At 34.5% G+C, this 15,917-nt stretch overlaps 1 protein-coding gene across 2 annotated transcripts in view; it reads right to left on the reverse strand.

Annotated features, from left to right (window-relative positions):
• The window catches only part of ROCK2 (Rho associated coiled-coil containing protein kinase 2), a 95,691-nt gene that overhangs the window by 8,872 nt on the left and 70,902 nt on the right, over positions 1–15,917 (reverse strand). The window contains exons 11-30 of one of the 2 annotated variants that reach the window (XM_021525398.3): positions 15,753–15,764; positions 14,462–14,527; positions 14,088–14,167; positions 13,650–13,698; positions 12,802–12,937; positions 12,582–12,673; positions 12,099–12,345; positions 11,679–11,785; positions 10,932–11,091; positions 10,098–10,258; positions 9,525–9,709; positions 8,295–8,364; positions 6,905–7,008; positions 6,603–6,789; positions 6,182–6,275; positions 5,971–6,065; positions 5,165–5,344; positions 4,792–4,960; positions 1,771–1,841; positions 716–804 (exon numbers count right to left, since the gene is read on the reverse strand). In XM_021525398.3, the coding sequence (XP_021381073.2) occupies positions 716–804; positions 1,771–1,841; positions 4,792–4,960; positions 5,165–5,344; positions 5,971–6,065; positions 6,182–6,275; positions 6,603–6,789; positions 6,905–7,008; positions 8,295–8,364; positions 9,525–9,709; positions 10,098–10,258; positions 10,932–11,091; positions 11,679–11,785; positions 12,099–12,345; positions 12,582–12,673; positions 12,802–12,937; positions 13,650–13,698; positions 14,088–14,167; positions 14,462–14,527; positions 15,753–15,764 (2,354 nt within the window). The remainder of the gene's footprint in view (positions 1–715; positions 805–1,770; positions 1,842–4,791; positions 4,961–5,164; positions 5,345–5,970; positions 6,066–6,181; positions 6,276–6,602; positions 6,790–6,904; positions 7,009–8,294; positions 8,365–9,524; positions 9,710–10,097; positions 10,259–10,931; positions 11,092–11,678; positions 11,786–12,098; positions 12,346–12,581; positions 12,674–12,801; positions 12,938–13,649; positions 13,699–14,087; positions 14,168–14,461; positions 14,528–15,752; positions 15,765–15,917) is intronic. The other variant, XM_077782430.1, reaches the window with a different exon arrangement.

Genomic DNA, 15,917 nt, shown 5'->3' on the forward strand with positions numbered 1-15,917 from the left:
GAAATTGTTTTAATAAGGACAAAATTAATGTTACCACAATGACAAATGTGATGGATTAAGTTAGGATACAACATTCCACATTTAAGGCTTGGAACCACTGAAGATTAGTCAAATTTGTACAGATTTCCAATCACTTGGTAAAACCCTGTCTTTCAACCCTGCACATGAACTCCCAAAAACCCTAAATACAAAGAAGTCACAAGCATCCAGCTATATTTGCAGAAGCACTGAGAAACCATCATCATGTGCTGTCATCTTTCTAACACAATCCTGTCCCCATGCTCTGAATAGCCACATTCTGCATTTATTAAGAAAATAAATTAACTATATAACCCACTTGTAAGGCCATCTTGTCAGAGAAAATACATAAACACTGAAAATGGTATCTGCTCTGCTACAGCTTTCATTACATGCTTTGCTCAAAAGTGTGTGTGAGGAAGGTCTAGTTGAGCTAGTGGGGGCACTTCAGTGACACGAGGGCTCAGGGAAGCTCTCTGGATCAGTCTGAGCACCACAGTGTTCATCCTGCACCAGTGCCTAAAGCAAACCCCACTCTGCACCACACTGGGTCCAGCCTCTACAGTTCAGATTAAAAATGTTATGTCTCATGTGATGTTGTGCCCCCAGACTGGACCTCAAAAGGCCCTTTGGTCACAGGTCTTCCCAACAGTTCACCTACAAATCAGAAGAAGGAAACACACATGGCAATACTTACTCTATATCCAATACCATATGGGGATTAGACTGTTCTTTATCTTGTTCGCTGTCATAGAACAGGATCTTCTTGCTGCTTACAATTACATACTGTAAGGAGACAAAAGGATAAAACATGTTTTAATCCAGCTCATCACAGATGTCAAATATGTCACAGCAATTCTCTATCACATATGTTGTGGCAATATTTTTGTACAATTTGATTAAATGGTACCTAAGTGGAAAATGGTAGTACTTTATACTAAGTCAATGCCAAGGAATTCATTGCATAACAAACACGATTCTGATTACCTGATAAATGAAGTTGTATTATCAGATTAACTGATTTTTAAACATATTTAAATATCTATGAAGAAACAAAACTGAAAGCCAGAAGAATAAGATATAAGCTTTTCCTTTCTATTTCATTGATTTAATTTTCACTTGGACTGGTAGAGAGAGTAACTGTCATCCTCTGCCTATTTCATGTGTGCAGGTGACAACTAACAGGAATCATACTTTAAAAGATCACTATTATACTTACCAGAATAGTTAGCAATCTTCACTAAAAAGCTAATTACCTAAAAGATGTTCTGCTTCCAAAATTTTGTCAAGAATTAACTGCATGGCAGCAGTAAGGAAATTTGTACAAAAACGTGTATGTTACATTTTGGACAAAATCTCATCAAAGAGGTTACTGAGAAGCAGCAAACATGAAGGCTGCACAAGGCAGGAGGAGTAGGTTTTAGTCTTATCTCCTAAATAAAGAAATTGTCAAGAGTACCTGTTTCCAGACTCTGCCTAATTCCAGCTCTGTAATACTGCTGGGAATGCTTATGGCATGTATAAACATTTGAAGATCATGAATGACTGTTCTCACCTCTGGCTATACAAAGAGGAGTCTTAAACTATTAAATTGTCTTAAGCTGCTCCTCTCAGATGCAGGATTACCAGTTAACATATTTTATACATTTAAGTAAAGAGAGAACACATAGAAAAACTGAAGTGCTGAAAACCTACACTAAGTTTAAAGTCGAACCTATGCATGAAACAAAATCATAAATCTGGTTTTCTTACCTTTTTAACCCATCCAAATTTTTTAGTGTTATTTCTAACAGGCATTGATAGCCAGCCTTCCAATCTTGATTCTGAAAAAGAGATAGGTATTAAAGAATAAACACAACAAATTCTGAGACCACTGTGCATTTTAAAATTACTGAACACCAATAATAAAGCAAGAGTGCAAACATGAGAAGATGAACTATTTAACAGTATGAGATCTTGTAAAGTTTACCATGGCAAATGTTCAGGAATATGTTAAATAATGTACCACTGAATACAGCCAATAACCAGCAATGCAATCACAACAAAGTAGTAGACACAAGGAGGAAGGAGAAGAACAAACTTGCAACTATAGCACACACATTCTCTTTAGTAATTTTTTCAAGTCTTAAAAGCCTTATGTCTATTGACTGTTACCTTTACAACAGCACCTAAAGATATTAGTACAGACCACACAATATCCAATCCAAGACCAAAAAAAAAGTCAAATTACCACCACAAATAACCTATATACCCTATGTGCTGGGGAAAATGTCAGTTTAGCATTCTAATTCATACTTTTTTGGTCTGTAAATTTTTCTTCTCTCTAATTCTGCCTGTATCTCCTAGGCTTTCTAATCCAAAATAAGTAATTTTTGGCTAACCTTTAGGCCTTGCCTAAACTCAACTGCCCTTTCACATGCTTGCAGTATTTTATATTACACTGGCACATTTGTCAGATTTGATTTATAAAGAGTATGGAGAGCTCAGCTGTTGTTTGACACACACATTTCAGTAGTCACCAAAAGCTCAACAGGATCACACTTTCTCAGTGCTTGGTAATACACAGGATCACATACCCTTCCACCCTATTTTTGAAGCTGCATGTAACACAAGTCTTTCTTCTCCCTATGCTTTATTAAGGGGAAATACTTAATTGCAGTAGTATTTTTCTACTGAGTTTCCTACCCTAGCAGATAACCTCTACTGGCTGCTGAGGAACTTCCAAGTCAAAAATAATGAAGTGTTAAGCATTAACAAAGACAAAACCATGAAACAAGCAGAAACATACTCCAAAATTACAAAAACTATTTTCCTTCTCATCAGAGGGCATGTGCAGGCTCCTGCCCATGTTTAACACAGTGTAACAAATAATTACTAGATACTAGATATTCATAGAATTCTTTCTGTGAATGTCTTCAATGCTTATAGTCCTACCAGCAGTGCTGCTGGTGGCCTATTTTAATACACATATCAAGTACATGAAACAGTTCTGTAACATTTGTTTTGCCTCATACCTGCCACCTTATATTGTTCCTTTCAACTACACCTCATAGAAAGTGTAACAAGCATAACGTTGATGCAAAAAAATAGTCTACCCATATTCAGGAGGCACAAGTAGAGCAAAAAAAATGCATGTTTCTACTATTTCCTAAAATATGATTTTTGTATTTTTCTCTGTAACCTGAAATACATATTGAATTAGGTAAAATGAGAGCTTCTCATTATATTTCTTCACTTCTAGTGTCCATTCAATACTAACAGATCAGAAAAAGGGCAGAAAATTCCAAACTTCTCAAAATACATGCTTATAAACACTAGGAGAGGAGAAACAACGGAAGACACTATCCTACCTCAAATCTTTTGTAATTATGTCAGAAAAAAATCCCATCCTAGCTATAATTTTTACTTTAGAACAAAGCAAATCCATGCACATACCACAACAGCAGCTAACAAGGAAAAAAATATGTATGTGTGTAGGTTTTCTTTCATTAGAAGCTTCAAAGCAAAACCCAGAGAATGAGGAGAAGAAGAGAGGAAATGCATTATTCTTTACTCTAGTTTGATGAAGTAATGTCAAAATACCAAAAGAGGTTCTATGTTCAATGGAAAGGTATTCATACTTTAAAGGAACCTCATGTGAAATACAGAAATTTGAATGCTATAAAAACCCACTTCTAACATTAACACCAAACAGAAGCTTTGTTAAAAGGGTGTATGTGTAGTCATATAAAATTAATATAGAATTAATAAAACAGGGCCTTATCACTCATAATACACTTTTAAGGTAAAACAATGTAATATTCAGGACAATTAATTTCTACAAGAAAATCATATATGTTTAGATGTGAGGAGTTAGATGTTTCCACACTTAAATGAAAAGATTTGAGTTTTGGTGTCCAGTACCTTAGGGTCATATAGAGAGCTGCAGATACTGCGTAGAGGCTATTTTGAAAACAAGCCATAAGGCTTATTTATTCAATGCCTCAATGAACATGGTGGGTTTATAACTGTCAGCAAGCATTTGCAAACATTTAGAGAAAACAGGCCAGTCATTTGTTCATGCAAATCTTCTCATGTTTTGATGGCAATGTTTCCTGCTGCTGCAGCATGTTATCTGCCAGATTTGGTTTATGTTTCTTTCATTATGTATTAATAGTGTTAGTTCTGAAACAGAGAAAATGACAAAGAACAAAACCAAACTCTCAGGGATGTCACCTGTGCTATCAACTTCTGTAGGGCTGTGGGAACAAGACAAAGGTTCTTCCTCTGAGTCAGAATCGGAATCAAGAAGCATGCGAGAACTGGAAGGCTTAGTGGCAATACTGACAGAGGTAGAAGAGTGCTGATAGGTAAAGGACATGGATTCCATAGTGTGGGATTGAGTGATATGGACTAAACATAAAACATAAAGGAGGAAAAGTAGAAAAGAAGTCAAAACAGAATCTCTAGGAGAATATTAGTTTTACATTTTATCACATACACACAGTAATTGCAAAGTAACCACCAAAATAAAGTGAAAAAAATATTTAGTTCTAATGGAGCACAACAGAATTTAGAAACTTCTTTAAATAAATGTAAGGTGAAGTATTTCAACAGACAGATTTAGTTAGCAGGTGAGCAAGTGATCACTATCAAAGGATTGATAAGATGGTAGAAATAGATGAAGACGAATAGATGAAGAATCATCAGACCATCAATTTAATACTCCAGTTTCTATGGAAAAACACTGGTATAAACCCAGTTAACGCAGAAATATTAATAAAATTAACATACCAGGGAATCCATCATCTGCCTCAGCCTCTCCCGGTCCACTGCCTATGCTACTGTTGTCCAGCCCAATGTGCAGTGACTGCAGCTGGGAACGAAGCTGTTCAATGTCACTGTCTTTGCTGTCCAGAGTCATCTGCAGTTCAATTCGTATCTGACTCTCTTCTGCTATTTGCTGCAGGGATAAATCACAAGATTTCCTATTATCACAGTATTTGATTACTCAGAGAAAATTATGCAGAATTTGTACCCAATCTCAATATATATTCTGTGTTGGGAAAAGTTAGAAATAGAGATTGAATATGTTACCTTAAAGTCTGTATCAATAGTAAGATTTTACAAAAATGCTGCAATGTTTATTTTTACAAAAGGATCTTACTGCCTGCATTTCATTTATTTCCTTCTGATATTTGATCATCATCTGGGTTAACTTTTCTCGTTCAGACTTCAGTTCCATATGCAGCTTCCTATTTTCCTTTTCCTTCCGCCGTACATCAGTGTCAGCTCCACGTTTGACTGGACCCTTCCGATTCATGATTTCAGCCAATTTATTCACAGCCTTCCCGTGGAAAGAAAAAAGTGACAAAAACCAAATTATTATGTTGTGAAGAAATAAAGTCTTCTCTCTGTCTATAACCAGGCACAAACTAAGACCTCTGCAATCCAGCACTACAAGCTTGCTTTAATTCAATGTATTACACAAAAGAAGGTATTGATGCCCTTTTTACTTGAAGCAAGCATTAGCTGTGTGAGCACTTTTACTCATTTAAATAATCCTTTCCATTTTCACTAGCTAGACCCAAAATATGTCTTTGTATTAAAATGCCACTTGTTCTAAAAACAATCTAGATTAAAATCAGAAATGTATGTCTTTAGAGAACTTGCAGAGGTATGCAAACCAAGACTGAAACCAGTAACATATCAAATCATTTGACGGAAATGAAGGCTTTTGCTGGTGAAATACATCTGGATTAGAAGTTCCTCTATTATGAATCATAAGGATCCAGTTTCACTACACTGAAAGTCTACGTAGAAGAAGGAGAAAAAACCCAATATATTTACTTTCAGAGCAAAACCAAATAAAGTAACACTGGTATATATCAATACTTTATAACAGAAAGTATTCTATTAAAAATTATTTGATTCATGAACAGTGTCTACATGCATTTGAATATATTTGCTTACCTGGGTTTTTAACGTTCTTTCATTCAACAACTGTTTCTCAAATTGTGCTTTAATATTTCCTACATTTGCTTCTTCTTCTTTAAGTTTTGTAATTTCTGTAGCAAGGTAATTAAAAAGAAAATCTATGAAAATTCATGACAAACACACATAGTACTATTAAAGAACAAACCTATTTTCAATTTAAATCACATTTGGTTCAGAGATTACATACGTTCTTGTGCTTCCTTCAGTTTATTGTTTAGCTCTTCTTTCTCATTAGCAAGGTTAGCCACATCACTAGTTAGTGTCCTATTTGCTTCTTCCAACTAAAAAAAAAAAAGGACATGTGACAAAACTCATTATTTGGCAAACAAAGCTGGATTAGAAGACAGAAGGAAATTCTGCAGAGTGAGACCAGGATGAGGGTAAGAGGACTTGCTGTAAGAGGGGAAGGGGCAGAGAAGAAATGGCCAGAGAAATGCATGGATGAAACAAAATAATAGATTCTTGAATTTCAATCATAAGAAATAATTACTTTAAAAACATTAGGTATATTTGTGTATCCCCAAAACTGCTAAAGAGCAATGCATAACTCAAACTGCAAATAAAGCTTACATACAACCTCAACCCAAATTATAGATCATGTAACTCACTGAGGCTATGGTGGCATCTTTCTCAGTAAGTTCCTGTTTATGCCTCGCCATCATCTCTTTAATCTCCAGCTCTTTCATAATCTTCTCTTTTTCCAAATCAGAGTACTGTTCTTCAGCAATGGAACGGGCAAGTTGTTCTGAATCTGCTTTTGTCAAAGTAATCTCTAGCTGAGCAGCCAAAGAATCTCTGCAAATTATTGATATACACTTTTAAAATGGGTAGGTTAGGGAGGGGAGGAAAGAAAACAACAAAAAGCCACCCTGATCTTTTATGTATTAGTAGCCCAACTAGCAAAACCTACCTCTCATCCTGTAATTCTTGCATCTTTTGCTGCATTTCTTTACAAATTTTGGTCTTTTCCTCACATTCTTCTTTAAGTTCTCGAACTTGTGTCTTATAGAGAGTCTAGAATTTAAAGTTGGAAAGAAAATTATGTGATTTCTATACTCTTGAGGATCCACAAAATTTATACAAGTTGACATGGTATGCAGTTCTTTAATCACACTAATTAGAGTATAATTGTGCAATGCCTTCTTGAAACTTATCTAAATGTCATCATCATTCACAAATGTGCTTTGGTTATTTTACTTTGTTGTTTTTCCTTTTTTAATTTGTATATTTGTGAATGGGTAGTTATATTATTTGCATTTTCTTTGTATAAATAATGCAAAAGATATTCTAAATGTGAAAATAACTATTTTATACAAAACCAGAAGTATCTGAAGCACAGAAAATAATTAATTATTTTATCTACTATTTTAAATCTTTGTCTGATGTAATTAGGCATGTGGAGTTTAGAATCTAATCATATATATCCATGAAACCAGTATGACTGTTAAAGAACAAAAAGAAATACAGGAATATGGGAAAAAACAATTAGAAAATAATTTGAAATTCAAAATTTCATGGAATAAATATAAATTTAGAACTCTGATGAAAATGAAAGAAACATTATTTTGCTCTGTCCATTCAAATGACTGACTACAGATCAAGTGACAGATGACTCTAAGTGTACTCACTGCAGGGATTTCAGGATAGATTGTCTTTCTGGCCCCTCTACAGCAGTCAACTGACCTCAGTGCTCCCTTTCTTTCCTTTAATATGTGTAACATTTTCATCTATAAAATTTTAGGTAGGCCTCCTCCTCACTAATCTAAATCCACAAGCAAATCTTAATTTTCCGTTAATATTGAAACAAGCCTTTTGGCATCTCATGCAATGTGCTGCGCACTGTTAATAAAATCTAACCTCCACATGCCAGTGATGATTTTTAAGTATGCTACCCATTTATTCTGGTGCACGTTGCCACAATAAAAGAAAAACTCCAATAGATAACTACCAAGTTTGGTTGTAAAGCAAAATTTCCATCTGAGCAGTAGATGTATTGTCACATCACATGAGAATACAATTCTTCTCTACCATACAGCATGGAAAAGGCTTGAAAAATGCATGAGATTATTCATACTGTGGAAAATGAGTTGCTTGACTCCTCCCTCTGAACTCTCCCACAAAGCTGCGACATTTCTCAACATGATCAAGATCTAGGCAGCAGACAACACTGGAGACATGCACAAGAAAAACCAGTAGCTTTGGGTTACAGATGTGAAACATCTGATGGCTGAGGGGGAAGAAGAAAAGCTAACATACTCAGTAAGCAGATTAATGTAAAAATAAAACAGCATCAAACATACTGAGAAATATTGTTCAGCTTCGAGCTGGTCTTGAAGCTCTTTCATTTGTCCATCTGCATCTTGACGTTCCCTAGAAAGGAAGAACATGCTTTAAAGATATGAAGATATTCCAAAGCAGTAAACAGAAAAGAGAGCATTCACACTCTTGAGATCTCCAGCAATTTCTTGACCTAAGTATCATCAGCTATTAAACCTGAATCTTCCTATGGGTACCAGCTCTCTTTATCACTCGTACACCTGAGAATACTGCACTAATAACAAGTCAGTTTAATACTGCTAACACAATAAACTACAACCGTGTCACAAAGTTTAACTGGTAAGAGACATTGATAAAGTAAACAGTCACCAACAGAATCTAATTTCCATGTAAAATGTCACTGATCTGACTGGTTGTTTTGGGTCTCCTGTTTGCTAGAGCACAGTCTGTGAATGTCTGTATTCCTTGACATGCATATTTTCTTGAATTCATCTGTTATTTAAACAACAGCTCCATAACACAGAAATGTAGCAGAAAAGACTTCTGCCAGTGCTCCCCATTATGGCCACCTTCTACATGACTAACTGCATCTTCCTGACAGAAAGGCAAAGCACAGGGAGAAGAAACATCCAAGTCATAAAGGAGCTAGGATTGAGATTCATCTGATATGTGTGGTAACCTGGTCATTTCATTCACAAGAAAGTTCTTTATGTAAAAAATAAAATTGTTTCTTTCCTTATTTGCTATCAGGTGCAAATACTACTTGTAAGACCTTGAAGAACTACTGACACTCCTATCTGAAGGTCCAACAGATGTGTTATCTGTAGTACTAGGTATTTCCAATGGTTATGCTTTGTAGATCTGTAGCAGTATTTCCAACTCTGATAAGCTCTCCTAGACTAATAATTCCAGTAACTTTCCTCTTCACTGAAGTCCTACATCATTAAAAAAGTTACCTAGGCCTTCAGTTAAATAAGTGTTTCTCTCAAGTTTTCAGACTCATATTTAAGCTGTGTTTTCCAAGATTTTTCAGGTTAACGAACGCCTTTTAATACAAACCTATACACTGCTGAATCACTAGGGCAAGTCACAATTAGAGGTACTGTAAGTTATTTCAAAGAACAATTAAGTTTTGCACTGTAGAATAGCATATTCCTTGCAGCAACTTTCAAAATTAATTTTGCTCCCAGCTTTTGTTCCAAAAATACTTCAAATCAGTAACATGACAAAAACATATAGAGCAACTTGCATACTTGCGGAGTTCATTGTTTTGTTTTTCCAGACTTAATTTGATTTCCTGAAGGTGGTTGTTCTCCTGCTTTAACTGCTTCTCTGACATTCTCAAGGTGTTGACCTGCTGTGTTTGCATCTTGAGGTCATTTTGAGTGAGACAGCGCTTTTGCGTTTCTTGCTCTATTTTTAACGTCAAGTTTTTTACCTGAAAAATAAGTAGAAACCTGTGAATTTTACAGATCTACACAAGAAAACAACACTTAAACACTCTCTAATTGACCTCCTTTACATCTCTTGGTAAATCAAAGCTGCTTCCTGAAAAAAGGCATTAGCACACATTAAATCACCTAGTTTTTCCATGTCAATCTCACAGCATTTACCACTGTAGAGGACAAACCTTTTAACATGAATAATTCTGAAATATTTCAGAAAAATGACACCACATTTCATAAGCAAACCTTTTAAAGTTTCAAAGGCAGAGGGGGAAAACTTTGTTGCCGTTTTCATTCACAAATATTCCCAAATACAGCTATAACAGGAAAAATACTAGGACATGGAAAACAAGGTTTGACTCAAGACAAAGCGCTCCTTACATCTTCACTCAGTAGATCCTTCTGCCGAAGGAGCTCATTTATTTTCTGTTGGGATTGTTTGAGATCACAGTCTAACATGGAGCGCTGCTTCTCAGCTTCCAACAGCCGATTTTCTACTTTCTGCTTTAAAGCTCTCTCTTCCAAAAGTTTCTTTTCCATTTCTGTGAAGTAAAAGGTATAAGACATCAGTGAAGTGTAAACAGCAGATTTTGGAGGTCAAAGGGAAGAGAATGTCTACCCTGTACTAACAATAAGCCACATGGTTTTCCTTTTAAAACTGAATAGAAAGACTACTTAGAAGTGATTAGCTAAAATTTTCACAGTAGATACACACCCAGAGGATGCTTTTAAGCATTTCTGACAAAACTATTTCCTACTTTTGAGCTTTTAGATAACTTCCAGTTTTATCTGCAACACCTCTGAGATTAACAAAACAGGTAGAATTTTAAAAATAAAACATTTAAATCTACTGTGCTCTGGCTGTGACAATATAAAATCAAAGAGCTGATGCTGTTTGAGAACCTGATATGCCAAGTAACTCAGCCATTGTTACTGAATAATTCTTGCTTCTTTTGAAGATCTGCATGCTCAAAATTTTTGGGAATGTTCTGCAATTGGAAGGACAGGATCTGTAGGTAGCTTTTTAATTAGCTGCAATAAACATAAGCCATTTAATTCAAAATAAGAGCTATCTTCTGGATTTTTTTGGCAATTATCCTTCCCTTCAAGATATTTCAGTTGTCATGAGATGCACCAGAATATGCACAGTGAAAGATTATATTATCTACTTTGTACAATTCACACCTAAGTCCAACTGTGATGTCAAATACACACCTTTCATGGCTTCAGATTTTGCTTCCTCTATAGACTCATAGATCTTATTTTTGTCTGCTAATCGTGCTTTTGTGGCTTTATGTTCAGCTTCTTCTTGTTCAAGGTTCTGCTGCATAACTTTAAATTTATATGTCATATCTATTTCCATGTTGCTTTTTTCCTGTTAAAGAAAAAATAATATTGAAATAAAACATTAAATACACCAGGTTAGTGGCAGAATTTTGAACAACACCATGCCGCTTGGAAGGAAACTTGGAATAGAAGAGAGAGCTCATGCTAAGGAAATGAGAACTCATTTCCATAAATGTTTTTTTGTGAACATCAAAGCATTCTAAAAATGTACGACATCCCCAGTTGCAAACAATTATAGAATTACTGCCTTAACAACCAACATTCTATAGTAAGAGCAACCTGAAGATTAAGTTTATTGAAGAAATTTTTCAAGCCATTTGTTCCAATAACAATTTTGTTTAAAAAATCCTATTAGCAGAGGCTCTTATTTTTGGCAATAATAAGAATTTTAAAAAACTCCACACTGAAATGAAATTAAATGTAGCTATTGTATTGTTAAGGTACACAATGGAGTACATAATTAAGTACTTTAGAAGTAAAATGTATTATGATTGTATGGGAAATGATGTCTTTTTCCCCCACTTCTCAAATTGGGGGGGAAAAAAAAATTGTATAGGTTTGGTTGCAATGTCTCAAATAATAAAAGTACAAATGTTCATCTATCAGTGCTCTTACCTTTTCTAAATCTGTGAGCTTTTCCTGCAATTGTCTTTTCTCCATTTCCAGTTTGGCTAATGCACTCTTTCCATTTTTCACTTCTTCTTCAAGGCTAGATATTCGACCTTAAAAATTACCAAAATATCAACGAGGCTGTGGTCAGTGTGTGAAAACAAACTTTATCTATTTAGAGGTAACATTTTTGAAATGTAACAGCTTCTAATTCTGACTATTAAGAATGTCTCCTTTTAGGGTGATTCTAAAAGCTATCAAAAATGTTTTATAGATGTTACCACACATTTTTTCTTAAATGCTATTCACAATTATGTAACATTTTATAAAACAGCACGCTTACCTAGTCACAGTCTGAAACTCAAATAACACCACCCACACCAGAGAAAAGAAGCAATCTCAACTTCAGAAGATTTGCAGGAATACCTTGTAAATCACTGATCATCTCTGATCCATGACTTCGGTCTCTCCTTTCTGATTCTAGAGCTGACTGAAGATTGAGATACTCCTTCTCCAGTTTGAGTTTTGCATTCTCTAGCAGGCAGTTCTTATCTTGTAGTTCTCTATTATTAATTTCCAGCTGCTGGATTTGCTTTGTGCTTTCCGTCTGGTTCTTCCTTAACCTGGCTGCAGTATCAGACTCTGACCGCAGCAAAGAATTGGCTTCATCCAACTAAGATTGATAAAAACATACTTCAGAAACAATTAAATTATAAAGCACACTATTTCTACTACAGAATACTAAGTTTTATGAGTTAAAGAAGTAAGGACTATATTTTAAGATTACATTTGAGCACCAAAACCTAACAAGAAAGAACAGCTTTTAAAACCTGATTACACATTCCAAGTTCCTCCACTGTTACCAAAATCTGTATTTCAAGCAGTGATTATTATAAAATATTGGCATACCTGTCTTTGTAATTGATTGATTTTTTCATTGGATATTTGAGAGTTCTGATTCCTCTTTTTTAAATCTTCAAGTTGGTCTTTCAAACTGTTAACTGCAACAAACACAACTCAACATTGTTAATAACTGTCATGAAAACACTTCAATTGGAACTATAATTCATTTATTTTAAGTATTAAAAACCCACATCAAAATGGAACCTTCAAGCATGGTTGAACATACCCTCATTTTCCAAATTGCGTTTCTTATCTGCTTCATGTTCTGCTTTCCTCTGGTATTCCGTATTCTTATGCTGAAGAAGAGCCTTCTCTCTCTCTAACTGTCTGACTGCAGACTCTACATTCTTCCTTGAAGTTATCTGGATATATTAAAAAAATTACATCACTAATTACATATACAGGAGTGGTAATTTTTATACGATAAAAACACAGCTCATGCACTCAGTTTAGTCTGTAATGGAGGAAGCCAGTCCATCTGCCTGCTGCAAATACTATGTATCAGAACACGTGGTCAAATCCAGCCCAGGATGTCTATGGCCAGGAGCTTTGCAATTTGAATATTGTTTGATCATCTGGATTTGACAAACCTGGTAGACCTGCCTAAGCAGTCATTCTGGGAGCAAAGAAACATACATATAAAGGTAAGGTCTTGACATGCACCTGCACGAACCATATATTATCTAAATTTGTAGAAGCAGTAAAGCACAAAGCTGAGCAAGAAAGAGTCCTTTTACTAACACCAAACAATCCAAAGCATGGTCTTCCTCCTCTGGAAACACTACTCTCACACCTTCAATTTTAAAAATCTGTATGGGATATTTGTCTCATGCTGTCTGCCAACTTAAATATATGGTAAAAATCTAGTTCTAGAAAGAAATGTGCAGTTACAGTACAGAAAGCATAATAAAAATATTTTAGCAGTGACAACAATTTCATGCTTGTGAACACCAAGAAATCAGCTGGTGTTATTTGCTATAAAATATACAGCTACTCAAAAGCAATTTGCTGTTACTGAAGGGAAAAATCCATGCACAAATGTTACTAATTCCAGTAAGAAATCTATGGCCTTACCTCTTCATCGAGCTCTTTTGCTATCTTCTCTAAACGAACACTTGTAGACCTGAACAAATTTGAAAAATAATTTTAAACCCTACTGATAATACAGAAATTAGAATGTTTGGATGTGTTTCTCTAATTTTATGTAAGGTGTTTTTGTCTCAATAATTCCACGCAAGATATTCTATTTTAAGCAAAAACCTCAAGAACCAGTGAAATCACTAAATAGTGAGATTCTTATAGGGAGTTAAAGCAAAAAAAATCTAAACCAATCCCCAGAAAACCATCCCATTAGTCAAAGGAGTAGCAAGAATTAAGCCAGCAACTTACAGTGAGGTCTGCTTGCAGGGTTGGGAATCCCCAGAGTGGATTAAAATGCTTTTAAGCATTCAGAAACAAAAGGTCTAATAAAACATCTTTATAAACATACCAAGCATGCTGAAACATTCTCACCTGTACTTCTGTTCTAGTTCATCTTTGGCTTGTAATTCATTACTGAGCTGTTCTTCTAGCTTGCTTAGTTTTTTCTGAAACTGTGTAAAATGTCAAAAAAGCATGGTCCACATATAAAAATAATTTCACAGAAAACAAATGCAATTCAAGTAAATAAAAAATAAGGGAAAGAGAGGAAAATTAATTAAATCTTCCAGTATATTTTTTTAAAACCATCACTAGAAGGTTACATCTTTACAAGGTATTAATTCTGATAATTTTAAATATATGGATTTATAGCAACAAAATTTGCTGCTTATTGAATTGAACCATCACAGAATTATGTGCCACAGATTGTGAGTCATTAAATTTATATGGGCAAAAAACATTGTTACCGGCCCTTTGCTGTGCTCTGTAGCCAGAGACTTTCCACTGGAGCAGATGTTTTTGGATAGCATTTTCTAAATGAAATGAAAAAAATAAAAAAGGGGTGTACATGACCAAATCAGACAATCTTAGATAATATGGCTAAACATGTTCAATGACCTCACATGAAGAATTTCTTAGTCTTACATCTTGGATGATAATGGAAACTTTGGAAATGTTTTGGTTTGCTTAATAAAATAATTTTAAGAAATCATTGAGTCCAGTACCTAAATAGAAATTATAAATAACAGATTTTGGATTAATCTCATGACTTCAGGCTTTCAAACACATTTATTTTCCTCCCTTCCTCCTCTTCTTCTACCCCCCAAACAAAAAATGTAAACATGTGGGTTTCCAAAATACTTTATAATTGTTACAATTAGAAGATTTCCACAACAGGAACATTGAAAAGGACATCAAAACTGGAGATTTGTTGCTTGAGAAAATGCAGATAAAGTAAGCTGTCAGAAGTGAGATGCAAAATTTTGCCATCTGCATTTACTAACACAATATAAATTAAACATCATGAATGTGACCATATGTATTTTAAACAGCAGCACCATTTCTACTCAAAAGGTGAAGTCTAAAACTATTCATCTATTCATCAATGACAGGAAGGAAGTAGAGTCTAATAAGCTTGCGCATTTAAATTTATCTGATCAATACATAATGCATTTCCTTTATGTATTTTTTAAAATTTGAAAAGCAATTGTAAGTTTTAAGAAATGCTAACAATATACTATCTTCACTTGAATAATACAAATGTTTAAGAAACATAATGAAGTAAGTGTATGAAAATGCCATTGCTTTTCCTGTCATGCAAATTTAAATTCATTAGTCAATCTTCAAAAGCTGGATAAACACGCTCCATATACTCCAACTTGAATATGATTTAAACATTCCTTTATCCCTGCAGGTGATAATTTACTTTTTCAAACTCTGAATAAATCAGTCACGAATCATTAATGTAAGTGTGGGACCTTCATAAGAGTAATGCTGTCTGTAGGAAACAGACACTCACACATTGGCTTTCCAAACAAATTCTGGATACAAAAGGAATCTGAGAAATATCTGTATTGATTTATCTTTATACTACAGTACTTTACTATACTATCACTTTAACACTTGATTACAACTGTTTCAAAATATAACTGGTTTACTGCTAACCATTTGGTGAATAAACATTTAAGATACTTCACATCCACATAAAATTATGAAGGTTTTTTTTTATTCCTTTCATAATTCAGATACTATACTTACCTCTTTGCTGTCCTGTAAATAGAAAATATCATTTTTATTGAGGATCATTAAAAGAGAAAAAGCCCCCCACAGAACTGTTTCAGACTTAATTTAGACTTTGTCTTTTCTTAACAGATTAACTAAATTAGTTAATCATCCCATTAATACAAATAAAAAAAGCACTAA

Source organism: Lonchura striata, chromosome 3, assembly GCF_046129695.1.
Source record: "Lonchura striata isolate bLonStr1 chromosome 3, bLonStr1.mat, whole genome shotgun sequence".
Taxonomy (NCBI): domain Eukaryota; kingdom Metazoa; phylum Chordata; class Aves; order Passeriformes; family Estrildidae; genus Lonchura; species Lonchura striata.